General features: G+C 50.8%; 1 protein-coding gene across 4 annotated transcripts in view; it reads right to left on the bottom strand.

Annotated features, from left to right (window-relative positions):
• The window catches only part of ADCYAP1R1 (ADCYAP receptor type I), a 40,468-nt gene that overhangs the window by 12,131 nt on the left and 12,531 nt on the right, over window positions 1–15,806 (bottom strand). For 3 of the 4 annotated variants that reach the window (XM_063099366.1, XM_063099363.1, XM_063099364.1), the window contains exons 3-12: window positions 14,213–14,320; window positions 11,481–11,516; window positions 10,433–10,471; window positions 7,917–8,026; window positions 7,288–7,385; window positions 6,683–6,815; window positions 5,912–6,065; window positions 5,509–5,569; window positions 4,921–4,990; window positions 1,175–1,266 (exon numbers count right to left, since the gene is read on the bottom strand). In XM_063099366.1, coding sequence (XP_062955436.1) covers window positions 1,175–1,266; window positions 4,921–4,990; window positions 5,509–5,569; window positions 5,912–6,065; window positions 6,683–6,815; window positions 7,288–7,385; window positions 7,917–8,026; window positions 10,433–10,471; window positions 11,481–11,516; window positions 14,213–14,320 — 901 coding nt within the window. The remainder of the gene's footprint in view (window positions 1–1,174; window positions 1,267–4,920; window positions 4,991–5,508; window positions 5,570–5,911; window positions 6,066–6,682; window positions 6,816–7,287; window positions 7,386–7,916; window positions 8,027–10,432; window positions 10,472–11,480; window positions 11,517–14,212; window positions 14,321–15,806) is intronic. The other variant, XM_063099365.1, reaches the window with a different exon arrangement.

Genomic DNA, 15,806 nt, shown 5'->3' with positions numbered 1-15,806 from the left:
GAAATTCCCAAGGAGCCTAGGCAAGGAGCTTGGATTTGGTCTCTGAGCAGTTCCTGCCTCAATGGCTGGAGGGCTGGGGGAGCCCTCTGTGGGGGTCTCTCTGCTGTCCCACATGCTGTCCACCAGGCAGCCATCAAAGCTGTCAGCTTCAGGTCAGGGTGACTGGGGAAGGCAGGACTAAGCACCCAACAATGCTATGGATATATCTCAGCTCCCTCTAACCCGCTCTCTTCTGAAGGAACTGAGGAAGCAAGCCTGGGGTCGTGCCCTGCCAATGGACAGACCCCAAGGACTGCTCTCAGAATCAGACTGTGCCCATCCAGCCCCTCCAGCCAACCACAGGGGACCACCTCCCTCCCTCCCTGGCATCCCACACTCCCAGCTGGTCACACTCCAGCTCATGAGGCCAGAAGGGCAAGGCGGAAGGTGCTCTGTCTGATTCCAGAATAGGACAGAGCTGAGAGTGGGGTGGGACAGAGCAGGCTGGGGCTAGCTGTTACAAACATGGTGCAAAAATACTTCTGGGACATCAAATGGCCACAGTAGTGGAGAAAGCCCTACACTTAATAGTAAGAGGCTGCCCTCAAACACCAACAATCCCAAACAAATCAGATGTCCTTTGGCTCAGGAAGGAGGTGGTTGAGGAAGTAGGAGCAGGTCAGAGGTAGAGCTGCCCCAGTGGAAGGTGGAGGAGAGAAAGAATCCCCCTTCCAGCACCCAGACAGGTGAGAATGGCCACCTGACTCGCTAGTGGGGACCAAGCAACTTCTACACACTAGGGGTGGGGAGAGCAGGTATCCAGTACTGTCTCCACTGGTGTTTCTGCACTTCCCACAGAACCAGGATCCCTGAAGGAATCCCAGCTCTAAACAACCAAAACCCTAACTACCCTGGGGAATTGACATTTGCCATCTTGGCTTTCCTAGTGTCACACATGCTCTGTCAGTCTCTTTCTCTCCCCCATGTAATAGCCATGAAGATCAGCAGCTCCTGGGTTGGTTGAAAGCTGGGAGGGCAACTATATTTTAAAGGTACTGTAACCAGAAAGAAACCTTGCAAATACCCATGCTAGGTCACTCTATCAGCAATGCTCAGGCCTTCTTCTGCCTGTGATCTAAGTGCAGGGCCCACACAGCTGTCAGAAATGGCTGGGCATCCACACAGTGGTACTTACAAGTAGATGCTGGACTCATTGCCTCCCATGTCTGGAGACTGAAGTTTCTGCACAAGGATGACAATGATGCCAATGAAAAGCACAAAGTTAACCTGAGGAGCAAAGAAAAAGCAGTTGGGAATGATTCTGAGCAAAGACTTTGTACACCACTGCCTCTGCTTAGGCTATTATTCCCCCAACAGGACACTCCCCTCATCTAGCCAAGATCCCACCTAGACTTCTAATCCAAGACGGCAGCATGAGAACTCTCATTTCTCTCCCCAGCCTCGCACAGTATCACTGCAGCAAAGGAAGACAGAGAAGAAAAAGGATTCCACAGGAGTCCTGGGAGGTAGGAAAGGGTACCCTGAGTGAGCTCAAAAAGTGAGCAATTTTTGAAAGAGAAAGAGAAAACAGGATCAGGGTGATGGGAAAACTACAACCCAAAAAAGATAGAAGGCAATTTTGCAGAGGTGAGAGCTGTTTTCTGGAGAAACTCCAAGCTCAGAGTCATCAAATATGGGAGCCAGAAGGGACAGCCACAAGTGTTACTAATTAAAAACCTGCCTGGGACTAGCAGTAGCAGCAACTGCCATCAGATAAAGATCAGGGACAAAAGCTTCCTAAACTATGTGGGAAGTTCTGTGTATGGTGAGAAAGGAGAAGGGAGGGTTTCTATTTATTTAAATAGAAATGAGGCACAATGAAAGGACTACACATTGACGTTTTTGGGATGTAGACAAAGCAGCCCTTGGAGAAAAAAATGGAGAGCCTAAAATGAGCTCATTAAAAAACAATAAATACTGAAAATAATTAAGCATTCAAATCTAAAGCTGGGCAAAGATTACCACAAATTTAACTTTTGCAAGAAGGAAATTAATAAAAGCAAAATTACATAAAAAAAAGAAATAGGAAAAAATAGGAGACTTGATCAATAAAATTAAAATTTTGTTTGTTCACTTTTATAGATCATGTAGAATGATAAAGCATGTTCCATGAAGGCAATATTCTGTCAATCTCGTTCTCCACTACATGCCCAAACATCTAATCAGTGCCTGGAATTTAGCTTAGTAAACACTGCTAACCGCATGTGTTAAGTCAATCAAAGCAGAGAAAATACAATTAAACAAATTTAGGGGTGAGAAAGAGGACAAGACAACAGATGTACAGAATATTTTAAACTGTAAGAAAAAATCAAACAAAATGGAAAAATAATCAAAATTAACTTAAGAAAATGTAAAAAATCTGAGTAGAGTAATAACCTCAGAAGAAATTTTTTAAATAGTCAAAGAGGTATGCATTAAAAGGCACCCAGCCCCCGTATAATTTGATGGAACAAAAGTTTTAGAATACCTTGAAGGAAGATGTAATCTACATGCTGCTTAATTGTTTCAAAGCAAATAAGTTCCCGCATTACCTATGAGGCTAACAAAATCCTGCTACAAAAACTAAAGACAGAAAGCAGACACACACACACACACACACACACACACACACACACGCACACGCACATGCACACGCACACACACAACCACAGAACTTGTGAAGAGCAATGCAGAAACTAAACAAAATTTAGCAGCACATTAAAAGAATAAACAGATCATGACCATAAAGATTTTATGCCAGGAATGCAAAAGAAAAGCTGTACTAATATTTGTTATAATTGCAGATTAAAACATAAGCTTCCACTATTCCCCGTAAGACTGGCAAATAACTCAGTAACAGGAACAGCAACAAAGATTTGCAAAACATCAGAAATGAGCACTCCTGTACCTTGCTCATAGAGGGCAATTTAGTATCCATGAAAATGTTAAACATACACACCACTTGTCCCAGAAGTTCCACTCCTAGAGATTTATTCCAAAGACATATTCACACATGCTCAAGATATACACAAATATATTCCCTCTAGCATTGTTCGTGATGAAGAAAAATTATAATACTATACATGCCCATCACTAAGGGAATGATTATTTCAATGACTGTCTCCAAAACACATTTGCTAAAATTCAGCACTCATTCTTGATTTTTAAAAAACACACACTGAAACAAGCCAGGAAGAGAAACTAATTCAATGAAGGGTAACTGCCAAAAGCTACAGCAAGTAGCATTCCCTACGAAAACAAGGAATAAAGGGGACAAATATTGGAAAGGAAAAGCAAACACTATTTTTATTTGCAGATTATACAATTTTCTACCTAGAAAAACCATGAGAACCAACTGAAAAGGGGTAAGAACTGGTATCAGTCCAAAAATGTAACTAAGAAAAAATACAAAAAACCCAACAGCTTCCCTATACATGCAGCAACCCACTAGAAAATATAATGAAAAAATAATTCCTAGACCCAATAAAAGCCCAAACTGGAAAACACCTTAGAGGTAAGCGTAACAAAAACAAGGAAGAATACTAGAAAACTTTACGAAAGTGACTTAGTGAGAAAGACCAAATAAATGGAGAATCATGCCACATTCTTGCAGAGGAAGACTCAATCTTTTAAGAAAATCAATTCTCCTCCAAGTTAGTCTATAAAATCAATGTAATTACTATACAAATTCCTAAAAAAAAAAAAAGTCCTAACCAGACTTTTTCTTTGAAACTTGACAAGGGTATTCAAAAGTCTACCTCAAAGAGTAAATAGGGAAGAGATTTCGAAAGAGAAAAAAAAAGAATAATGAAGGGAAAATTTGCATACCAGGAATCGAAACATGCTACAAGGTTGCAGTAACTAGCACAATGGGGTATCTGCCATGGGAACAGACATATAGATTAGCAACACAGAAGAGAACTGTCTAGAACCAAAGATGAGTACATGGAGTGTCTATTATAAAATAACATTTCAACATAGTGGAGAAAGGATTCAATAAAAAGGATTGAGAGGGTGGAATGTCCACCCACTAAAAAAATAAAACTAAATGTCATTTCAGACCAGTAAAAAAATATAAAATTTCAGCTGGATTAAAGATGTACAGTAATAGCTCAACCCACAAAAGTGTTACAAAACAATTAAGAATGTTTTTATATCTTATCTAGGAAAGATGTTCCTAAACAAGAAATAAGGCTTGGAATTCATAAAGAAAAAGCCTTATGATTAGACTGTATAGAAGTTATATGGCCTTGGAAATACACTTACCACGTACATGACCAGTGAAGTGTTACTATCCTTCAAACAGTAAGAAAGACAATTTGCTAGAAACATGAGCAAAATGAATAAACAGGAATATGCAGAATAGAAAAAAAGTGTCAATAAATGTTTGGGAAAAAATGCTCAGTCACACTAGCAATATGGAGAAATGTACATCAAAACAATTAACTACCATTTTTCTCCATAGACTGTGCAAAAATGTAAATGATTGATGTTACAAGTGCAGACAGTGATATGGAGACAGAAGTCACTCTTCCTGAGAAGGTGTAAACTGTTAAAAGGTTTCTGTAAGACAATTTGGGATCTGAGATTTTAAATATGCACCCTTTGTGAGCCAGCAATTCCACTTCTAGGGATTTGTTCTAAAGAAATATATCCACATGCTCAAAATTATTCACAAAACTAGTCCTAGAACATCTTTCATAATGAAGAAAAATGAAATAATATAAATATCCAGCACTAGAGGAACAGCTAAATAATTTGTGCGTCCATATCCAGTATATAATACAGCCATGACAAAGGACGAGGGTCACTTGTGTGGCGACCCTTTCATTTCCCCTCCTCACATGCCTGTCTGCCCAGGGCCCTGTCTCTTCCCTGCCTCTGTGTCCCAAGGTCACTCACCATTATAGAGCCAACCACAGGACCTTTGATCACCCACCACAAAGCCGTGCTGTCATTCATGTCCCAGCAGCTGAAAGATGAACAGACACAGAGATCACATCCAGGGCTCAGCCTGGACGCCTGCAGGACACTGCCCTGGCTAGCTGCGTGCCCGTCACTTTCTTCCCCCCACATCCCCAAGGAGGGTCTTGCTAGGAGAGCTCTCCAGTGGGCTGCAGACCAGAACCCCGATCTTCCCTTCTGCTGCCCTGTCATGGCAGGGATTAGAGCCCAGGAGTCGGGGTCACCAAGGGGCTCCTGGGAAGGGCCATGTTCCCCTCCAGACCCAGGGCTCTTGGGGTGCGACCTCACCCTCCACATTCTCCCACCCCTCCCTAAAAGGTAAACAGACACAGAGCTGGGCCCAGATGCAGAGAGGGACTCAGAAACCTTGCACATTCACCTGCTGGGTTGCTGGCTGAGACGCCGGGGGTGGGGGTCCCCCTGCACAGGGCTGTGTGGTCGTCAGGGGGCGGTTCATGTAAAGTCAGAGCAGCCACTGAGAACCCATCCCTAAGAATCTACTCTGTGCTCTGGGCAAGTACTCACCCTGTGTCATCCAAGTAGAGCCTCAGTGTCGCCCACACTGACACACACACAGTTGGGGTTCCTGGAAGGGCACAAAGAAGAGCCCATGGTAACAGGAAAACCAACATGCCCAGCGTCCCCTCAGACTCAGAATTCCTGGGGACCCTGTCCCTTACACCCAGACCTCCTGGGGTCTGTGTCTCCCCCAGTCCTAGGGCTATCTTGCCCCTCGGAAGGCCTCCTGGGCATGATGTCCCCCTCGGACGGTGGGCTTCCCATGGGTAAGAAGAGCAAGAACGGGCACAAGCAGCAGCCATCAGCCTAGTGTGGGGCAGTGCCCCTCCTCACCTGATGTGCTCTGAAGCAGAACCAAGGACACACTGGCCATGAGGCCTGAGCCGTCCAAGCCATGCCAGCAACCTACCCCAGCCAATAATGGTGTACCAGTAGAAGTATCTCCTCTCAGGGAAGAAGGTCTCCACCAGGAGGGTGAAGAGATACAGGCCCTCGATGAACAGCCAGAAGTAGTTGGACACGACGCAGTAGTGGAAGAAAACCATGACAGCCTTGCACTCCACCTGCAGGGAGATGCCAAGGCGAGGGTGGTGTGAGCTCCTCACCCCACCCCCACGCGAACCGTGACAATCCAGCCCAACAGTGCCAGGGGAGGATCGAGGGCCCTTCGGCTCTAGCGTGTTCAGAGCAAACATCCCAAGGATCTAAGAAACCTCACAGAGACCCCTGCCCAAGCATGCCCTCCCATTCAAGGCCTGGGCTCCAGACTGTTCTTCCTATTCAAGGCCACCAAATCCCAGCTGCTCTGCACAATACGGTCTCCAAAGGTGTCAACTTGGGAGGTGTCTGGAAAGACCCCTGGGCTCCATCACAGGCTGGTTAAATAACCAGGGGCCAGGCAAGCCCTCTCTGAGCCTCAGTCTCCTCCTCAGTCAAGTGGGACTTGCCAGTCCCACCCAACCCTCCTCAACTGCTCTGCAAAGTACAACACCCAGGCCAAGGGACAGAAAGCATTTTGGCTGGAAGTGATGTCGACATTGGCTACTCGTAACTTCATGCTGACTCCTGGATTTCCATGTTAAGCAGGGGCAAAGCCTTAACCTGCAGGAACACACTCGACCTGAGGGGTGTCACAGGAAGAGTGAGTCCTGGAGCAGCAGGTCCCGCGCAGCTCACTCACGGTGGAGATGAAGCAGTGGTTGCTGTCCTGCTCCGCGTACAAGATCCAGTCTTTGATGAAGACGGAGATGGCCCTCAGCATGAACGACACGAACAGGTTCATGTGGATGAAGTTGCGTGTGCAATGCAGCTTCCTACACAAGCGGGCCAGGCAGGAAGAAGCCTTGAACCCAGCAGTGAGCCCCAAAGCATTTCACACCCTCCACTCAGGAGGGACTGCTCCAGACTAACTCCACAGCTTTATCTCAAGGGGTCCCTCTATGAGGCCACCCCCCTTCTTGCCACCTCCCTAAATCCTCACTGACTTCCAGGCCCCTGTAATCTGGCCCCACTGCGCCACATGGCCAGACTTCTCCCTCCTGCAACCACTCTCTATCTGGAAGACAAAATGAGGTCTCCTGCTTAGGTTCTGCCTGGCAGTGTGGCCCTGGACAAGCTGGTTACCCTCTCTGGGTTCAAGTTTCCCATCTGCTATGCTAGGGGGGGGGGGGAAATGCCTTCCAGGGGAGCTTCCAAGATGACATCCAGGGGTGTGGGAGAGATGAGCAAAGTCTCTGAGGCCCCGGCCAGCTCTGAGCAGGGGTGGGCTGCTCCTGGTTGTCTTACCGGAAGCGACACAGGATGACCATGGCGGTGGTGAGGGTGACAAGGGATGTGCTGTAGCCAACCGTGTAGAGGGCCTTCACCGACAGGTAGTAATAATCCTGGAGCAGGACACAGGACATGCAGGGCTCCACGTGGGGCCTGTCCCCAGCCCCAGCTCCCTCCAACTTGCACACAGTTTCCTAGGCAGGCCCCGCCCACCTCTAGGCCCAGCTCCGCCTTCCTCCCTTCTCCTGCTGATCTCGCTCTCCCCACATGTACCATCCCTTGCCCCTCTGCACAGGGTCAGCCGTTGTGCAGATGCTCAAAAAATGCTGACAGAAGGCAAGAGTGCTGACCAATTACGACAGCAGCCTTAGCCTGGTGAAGGGACCAGGTAGTCCCCTCCTGGGCCCTGCATGAACCCTGCAGTTGCTAGGCCATAAGAAGAGCAGCCAGGGTGACAGGGGGCATGTGGTGAGGTGGAGGATATGGGCACCATACCAGCTGCTTCACAGCCCCCAGGAGTGAATGAATGGCTTGCCCTCATTGCATCTGGCATGGGTACACAGCAGGAGCTCATGAGTACTGCCTACAGACCTGAGTTTCCTTGCCCCCTCCCCCGCCACCTCTGGTGGCATGCAGACACTCACCTGATCCCCCGTCTCAGATCCATCTTCATCAAACCCACAAGCATCAAAGTAATGAGGGAAAGGCTCAGACCAGCCGTCCTCCGTGCAGTTCCGGCTCACAACACCCATGACTGCAGTGAAAATAGAGCTCAGTGAGGCACAGAGATGACCTCAGAGGGCTGCAAAAATCACTTAAGTGGGAATGCCTGGAAACCCACAGTGTCCAGCTGGGAAACCCTGGGACAGAGATTCAAGAATCAGTGGGTGCTGATGATTCTGAGTTCAGCATTCACTGAGGATGCTGCCGGGAGGCGGGCAAGCTGAGCTCTTAACCTAGGCTGAGGGCTGAGTCTGCCAAATCCCAGCCCACCTCCCTTTGGGAACATCCCCAAACACTAGCCAGGGAAAGTCCTCCACCCCTCCCTGGGCCCTGCATCAGCACTTCTCAACTGTCAATATGCAGAAGCTCCCAGAGACTGATCACAAATGCACACTCCAGCCCCACTCCCAGGGACTCTCATCCAGGAGATCCAGGTGCACCCAGGAATCATCCCAGGTGCCTGTGGGGGTCCTTGGCACACCTTGAAGACACTACTGTAGGTGATGCTTTCCCTCAGCTCTGGGCCTCCCAGAAGCTGTGACATCCTGCACCAAAGGGACACGTGACTTGCTTAATTAACAAGCAACAGACCTCCACTAACCAAGCACAGGATTTTATTAAGATACATTTAGGTTTTTTAAAAAGTTTTGCCTTTTAGGGTTTGGAGGTCTTTCCTGTCACTAATGTACTTTTTCTTTTGACTGACTTTAAAGGCCATTGTGTGGGACACCCGAGGGGGTGGGGTCAGACATGGCCACTGAAAAAGTCATTTGCTGGCTGCAGAGTAGAGTCCTGCTGGTGTTCACCCTGCCTGGAGCTGTGTTAGCCTTTAATGACTGCTCAGTTCATTCTCCCCTCACCGATGGTCTGTATGGGTGGGCCACTGATATTCAGGGGAGGGGAGAAGGCGAGAGCCCCTTTTCCTCCAGCCTGGCATCTCAGGACCCAGACTGACACCTGTTCCCAGAATGGCTGCTGGGGACTTTATCTGATGTATCAGGACACATGGGGATGGGTCTTCCCTTCACAGGATTCAAGGACCAGGAAATTACGTAGAACAAAAGACACCTGCAGAAAAGGGGCTCCAACACTCACACCACTGGACAGAATCTTCCCTCTGTGGCCGGGGCCACATCTGGGAGCTGGGGAAGGAGGCAAAGAGGGCAGTGGGCTGAGCAGATGCTTGGCAGGAGGCTGAGGCCACGAGAGGGGCCCCCTCCACTTTTCCAACCTTGTCCTTGCTGGCTGAGTCAGAAGACCTAAGGCCAGTTCTCTTTAGCCAAGAAAGTCAGAAACGCACTTCCTGGGACTTAGGGATGTGGCAGAGGGGGTGACCCTGCCAGAAAGGAGAGCTCTGCTCAGAGTGAGGAGACTGGCCTCCCCCACTTCCTCAATTCTGAGCTCCATGGCACAGGGCCGGGAGAAGGTTGGCAGGCCTGGGGAGAGCAAAGGAGTTCACTTCTGCCCACAGTTGACGCCAAACTGTCCCTTCCTCCAGCAAATCTGCCTCAGCCATAGCTGGCACCTTCCTGACAAGTTTTTCTGAACATTTCTTTCATTAAGTCTGAGCATCCCAGGAGAACCATAGTCTCAGCCAAGTCCTTCCCCTCCCTGGGCCTCATTTGCTCTCTGCTGTGCCCACATCAGGGTGGTGGGAAGAGGAAAGGGAAGTTGCTCTGAAAAACTATTTTTTTAAAACAGCGTCCTAGAGGGAAAAGCCATTTCCTTTCTTTTATTTTCCTTCTTCTTTTTATAACAGTGTAGGCTCAGAAAAGTAGAAGCCTTTTCATTCAGAACAGTTTTGTAAATTTGCCACTCTATTGTTCTGATAGAAATCTCCGGAAGGTGGAGTGCTCTCCAGATTGTCAAAACCCCGCAGTGACAGAGCCTACTTCACTGGGCTCTTTTGCTGCAGCAACTTCATAGGAGCACAGAATTTTAGGGCAGTGGTTCCCAAAGTGGGCACCTTCCCCAGATCAGCCCATCAGCATTACCTGGGAGACAGCTAAAAATGTACATTCCCAGACCCCCAGGCCTACTAAAGACTGAGGTGCAGCCCAGGAATCAGCATTTTAACAATCCACTAGGTGACTGTGACACACAAGTCTAGTTTGAGAAGCACTGTTCTACACACTGGAGTTCAAAAACTCTCAGGGACCACATAATCCAGGACTTCTTTACTTGGAGTCCACACAGGAGCTTCAAGAGATCCACAGATCCCCCAAAATTGTATGTATGATATTCCGTCTATACGCTCAAGTACAATTTTCTATGAGAGAACTGGGAGCTTTATCAAAGAAGAAACACATTTCTGCCAAAGAGCACACAGCCACCGAGGGGCAGAACCTGACCTGGAATGAGGAACTCAAAGCTCACATGTAACAGCAGAGGCCCTCCCTCCAGCCAGCCCTCGGTCAACCTCACCCTATCCCCTTACCTGAGAGATCCAAGGAATTACTGTCAGTAAAATCAAAATCTGCAAAACACAGACATGGCATGTGTCAAAATGCCTGGCTTATCACTGGCCATGTTAGCCCCTGCTGACCGTCCACTCTGGAGGACCTAGGCTGCCCCCGGGCTGGAGGGACTGGGGGTGGGGGGTTCCAGCCAAGCAGCAGCACCACACACAGTAGCTGTGCCGCTTCTCACACCTGTCTCCCTGGGTCTGCATTTCTGTGGTGCTCATACTTGTCCAGGACTCAGACCACCCCTCCCCACCACCAGAAACAGAAATGGGTGTACAGGAATGGGAGGAAATGGAAAAGGAGGACTGGACCTTTTCAAAAAAAAAAAAAGGGCAAAGAACATGGGCCCAGGGCTTGAGGTTTCTTCTTTGGTGCTCAACCCTCCATCTCAGCCTCTAAAACTTCATCAAAGGGAACCCAGAACTCCGAAGACTTCACCCTCAGACCTTTTATCTCCTTCTGTCTCTACTCTTTATTCTTATTACGAATGTTTTCTTAAGCCGAATCCCCTGCTAGCAATAAACCCGTTTCCCCTCCACTTCTCACAATCCTGTTTCCAAGGCCCAGCTGACATGCCACCTCCCCCAGGAAACCTCCCCCGACCTCTTCACTATTCTAACTGCATGCTCCATCATTTGGTCTTTTCTGTTTTCTTGCTTGATGTACATTCCAACTTCTCAGCCTGGGCTTGGCAGCATCTACATGGACTCATGCACACATCCACGCCCGTAAGTATGCACATGCATGCGCCATATGCACATACGTGGGCTTGTTTTCTAACCCCTTGTTTGTGAGTCTCATCCTCTCTACAGGCCCATGAGGATGCTGAGGTCAAGGTCTGTGTCTTCCATATTCCTGTTGCCCACCAGGATGGCCAAGGTGTGGGGCTGCACAGGAGGGGAGGACCTGACCCCTGATGAGTCTCTCATTCCACCCCAGCCCACCCCAGCAGCCAGAGCCTGGGATCTCCTGAGGTTGGACTCCTGCTGGATGAACAGATGGACAGTGGTCTGTCCTTACCAAGATTCCTCTTACCGATGGTGTCGGTCTCCCAGACTGAAACAGAGAGAGAGAGAGAGAACACAGGGGTGAGTGTGGGGCTGAAGTCAGGGTCTGCTCTCACAGGGTCCTGCTGCTCACTTCCTCCCCCTCCCCATCCTCAAATTCTACAGGGAGATTCTGCGGGGGGCCCAGAAGGCATGAGGACTCCAAGCTGGGGAGCAACCAGACACTGGAGACTTCTACCACTACCTCCAGAACAGAAATGGGCAGAGGCATGGGAGAGCAGGAGAGAGGTCGATGTTCCTGTATCTCCAGTATCTCCAACATCCTGCACCACCACAACTACCATAATGAGCTACCTGAGAACCAAGAAATAAAATGAGAAATTCCGTTCTCTCCCTTCTAAGTACTTAAGGCAAGTCTCACCAATCAAGCTTGTGAACAGAGGTGCCAAAAGGCCCGGCCTTAATGAACCATTCAGAAGCAGGTGTAAGTAACACCGCATTCATGGTGCCATCGTGGAGGGAGGGTGTCTGCAGCAAAGTGTATCTTAACAAAATCTCATGTTACTGTTGATTCATTTTGCCTTTTGTTGTCACTGTTGAAAAGCAGGAGTCTTGGCATAGAATCTGACCCAGAGTAGATGTTCAACAAACTTTCAATAAATGACTGAATGGAAGGAGTGCACGAAGGGAGGAAGTGATTACATTGGTTTGTATAGGAATGAATTAGGCACCGGCTGAATCACCAGCTGCCACCAGCTCCTGTCTTCCCTCCACTCACACTGTACCTCTCACTGCAGCACTCCCCTGCCTGTCTCCCCTTTTGAAATTCACCCCCTAGCCTGACCTGGGTCACACCCAGCCCCCAACCCCTCAGGATGGGAGGGTTCAAGCGCCACTCTCCTCTGGGCTGGAAGGACGTCTGGAGGTGGATAGTGAGGCTGGCAGGCCCCAGAGGTGGGGTGCAGAGGGTCTGTGGGGTGTATCACAGATAAACCCCACCTTCTCTAGTCCTGATGGGACCCCAATATGTGCCATTCTCTCCTTCTGCCACCTCTTGCAAGCCCCTCCCCTCCAGGGAGTCAAAACTGTTGGAACGTTGAAAGCGAATTTGCCTCTGCCTCTCAGGAAAGGGACAGCGGCAGGCAGGACTCAGTGCTGGAGCAGAGCTTGGAAACGCTCCACTTCTAGAAGGACATGAGCCTAAGCTTTAGGCTGGTGAAGGAGGAAGCTGAGGCCGGGACATATAGGACCTGCCCACAGCCACACACAACTCAGACCCCTCTGATCCCTTCAAGAGGTCCCACCCCTCCTTCTCAAACTTCTCAAACCAAGGCCCAGCCCAGGCTCAGTGGCGGGGGGTGGTTCTTGGTGAATCACCTGCCTGGAGCCAGCGTCACTAGCCCTCCCTGCCCAGCCCCACTCTGCACCCACAGCCTGCTGTCCTGCCTCCCTTGACACCCACAAGGGGTGCAGTGGAGGGCCAGGGTCTGGGGCAGAAAGCCAGTGTGGACTGGCCAGACACCAGCTTTCTGTGGGAGCTCACAAGGCTCCAGCCAAAGGGCAGAAACTGGCCTGGAAGAGCCCACAGATTCATCCACAAAAGTGATCCTCAGCCACTCTTCCCCACAGACACCACCCTCCGACCCCCAACAGAAATGGGACCACTAGGGCTTGGCGCCTTTGGGCAGAGCACTGCCCTCTCTCCCCTGCCCTCCTCCCTACATCCCGTGTCAGAGAGCACAGCCACTCTGCCCACCCCATGGATGCCCGCATGGATCTGCGTATCTCCATAGTGCTTCCATGGCCCTGGAAACCGCAAACCAGACACGCTGAAAATGCAGCCCTTCATGAAACCACGCCCACCAGCCTGCCCTTGCGTGGGGGACAGGGGGGTTGCCACCACACACTGACCCCAAGCCAGCATCTGCAAGACATGGACTACACAGTTTCCCGTGTGGCCAGTATCCTCTCCCCAGAAGCCCAGGAGCCCCCAAGGGCAAGACCCCCTCTCTTCCTCTCCTGAGCGCTCACAGCTGCCTAAGGGCAGTGAGCACACAGAATGCTCTGTTTGGCAAAGGTGAATATGCACTAGCCTGCTGTGAGGGCCGGGCTCTGTGCCCACATTTGCAGAGGACTGTGACAGAGGTCGGTGTCCTGTGTCCAGCTGCCTTCTCCACACGCACTCTGCCCAAGGGTGTCTTATTGTGTGATCCCATCCACTCGTTTCTCCTGGCTCTGGGAATCTCAGTGGCTGTATGAGTGACAGTCACGATAACATCAGCTAACATTTACTACTGAACATTAAAATGCACCAGGTCCTGTACTGTGACATCCGTGTTCACTTCTTCACATTACTTTCACAGAGACACCCTGAGAAGGAGCCATGCCACATTCCCATGGGACAGACTAGGGACTTGGGCTGGAGGGGTGACTGTCTTGCTGAAGGTCCCTAGGAAGTAAGTGACAGAGCCAGATCGACCCCCACGCCTGAGAGCACAGCCCTGCTCCCACACACAGTGACGCATCCCACATGCACCTGGGCACAACGTCGCATCAAAAGAATGCTTCTATGTCCCCATGTATGCACTAGTGTCTGTGGCTTCATCCTCCCCACCAGCTGCGAGCTCTGGAGCAAGAAATCTCTGCCCACAGTCTCAGGTACTTGTCTCCCAGGAGGGTCTGGGGCCAAGTTGGGGGAACAGGCTGGACCGAGTGTGTTCTGAAGAGAATCTGGGCTAAACCCACCTTGGTCTGGGTTGAAGATTCGGAAGAGTTCAGGGCAGCTGACGAGGACCATCTCACCCACATGGGCGGGCTTCCAACACGTGATGTTATCCCACATCCCAGGGCAGCCTGTGGGGAAGACAACCACAGTGAGTGGGGGCCCAGGCACACGCAGACACATGCACACACACATGCACACGCACACTGGACACACGCACACCACCACCCACACAAATACATGTGTGTGTGTTCACAAGCCAGGCCCTCGCAGAGGGTGGGCAGCTGTTTCAGGGGAGAGAAGGCAAGACTTCCTATGGAGGTTTGCTCAGCCCTTACTGGAAGGACACCAAAAAGGAGTGGAGACACAAGCCACTCAGGAGCTCCCAGGGCAGGGAGGGAGCCCTCCCCTGACTCACACCACTGCCCCACCCACAGCCCTATAGGCCCAGCAGGACTGCCGGGAGTGCAGAAGCACCAGCATCTCTGTGGCAGCGCCTCCCATGTCACCCTGGGCGGCTCCAGGCTTCTCCTCGCCTCCTCCAGCATAGCGTGGTCTCGCTTGCTTCAGACCCCCTCCTCGGCAGACCCTCCCTTTCCCTGGGGAGGGGCAGGAGCTGCTGGCCCAGGCTGCTGCCCCCAACCCCTGGCCTCCCAGGGTAGGCCTAGAAAGGGGAGCTGGTGATGCCGGCACTGGAGGGAAGAGCATAAGTCTGTCCATCAGGTGGAGAAAAGGGACGGCCATCAGAGAAGCGGGAAGAGACAGGAGGCAGGGAGCACTTCGGAGGCCAGTACAGCGTCGCAGGGATGGGCTGAGGGAGAGAAGGGACGGACAGACTGAGGGGCGTTTAGGAGTCATCAGGACTTGGTGACTTCCTTGTGAGAAATACGAAGATGTCAAATATGACGACCAAATTTTGACGCCCCCGCACCCCACCTGTGGAGCTCCCTATGTGCCCACTGCCACCCCCTCACCTCCCCTTCAGGCTCCATCCCTGCCGGGCCAGCTCTGTCCCTCTCTACACTGAACCGCCTCTTGCTGAGGTCACCAGTGACCTCTTCACTGCCAAATCCAAAGACCACCCAGCCCTCACTGGGTCACGCCCTGGCCGACCAGACTGATCGCGGGTGCTGGCGGCTGCCCTGTCCTGCCCCCCTTGCCTGGCACGAGCTCACCTTGCTCCCAGATGTCACAAAACTGCACAGAGACCATCCCTGGCCCTCGGGCCCATGAACTCCCAGAGGGCTGATCCCGTGGCCGGGTGGCTGCTGGCCACCTGCCTGCAGGGACCATGGATGGTTCACATGCTCGGCCTCTCCTACTAAAACTCCACTCCGTTTCAGCCCAGCTAGAAAGCTGGGAGCTCCCTGGCTTCATCTGCTCCTGCTACTTGTGCCAAGTCGAGTCCCACTGGGCTGACCGCACGGTGGAACCCATGCCTACTCTCCACGCCCTCTCGCCACCAAGGCCAGGTGCTTGTTGTTCAACCCGGGACCACAGTTCCCTCAACCCCACACAGCTATGACCCTAAGCTTTTCCAAATGGATATCTGGCCGTGTCATATACATACCCCCCCACACCACCACCACCAATTAAAAGCTTTCAGTAGCCCTAGTA

This window comes from Cynocephalus volans, chromosome 6 (genome assembly GCF_027409185.1).
Source record: "Cynocephalus volans isolate mCynVol1 chromosome 6, mCynVol1.pri, whole genome shotgun sequence".
Taxonomy (NCBI): domain Eukaryota; kingdom Metazoa; phylum Chordata; class Mammalia; order Dermoptera; family Cynocephalidae; genus Cynocephalus; species Cynocephalus volans.
This window is presented reverse-complemented; position numbering and strand designations above follow the sequence as displayed.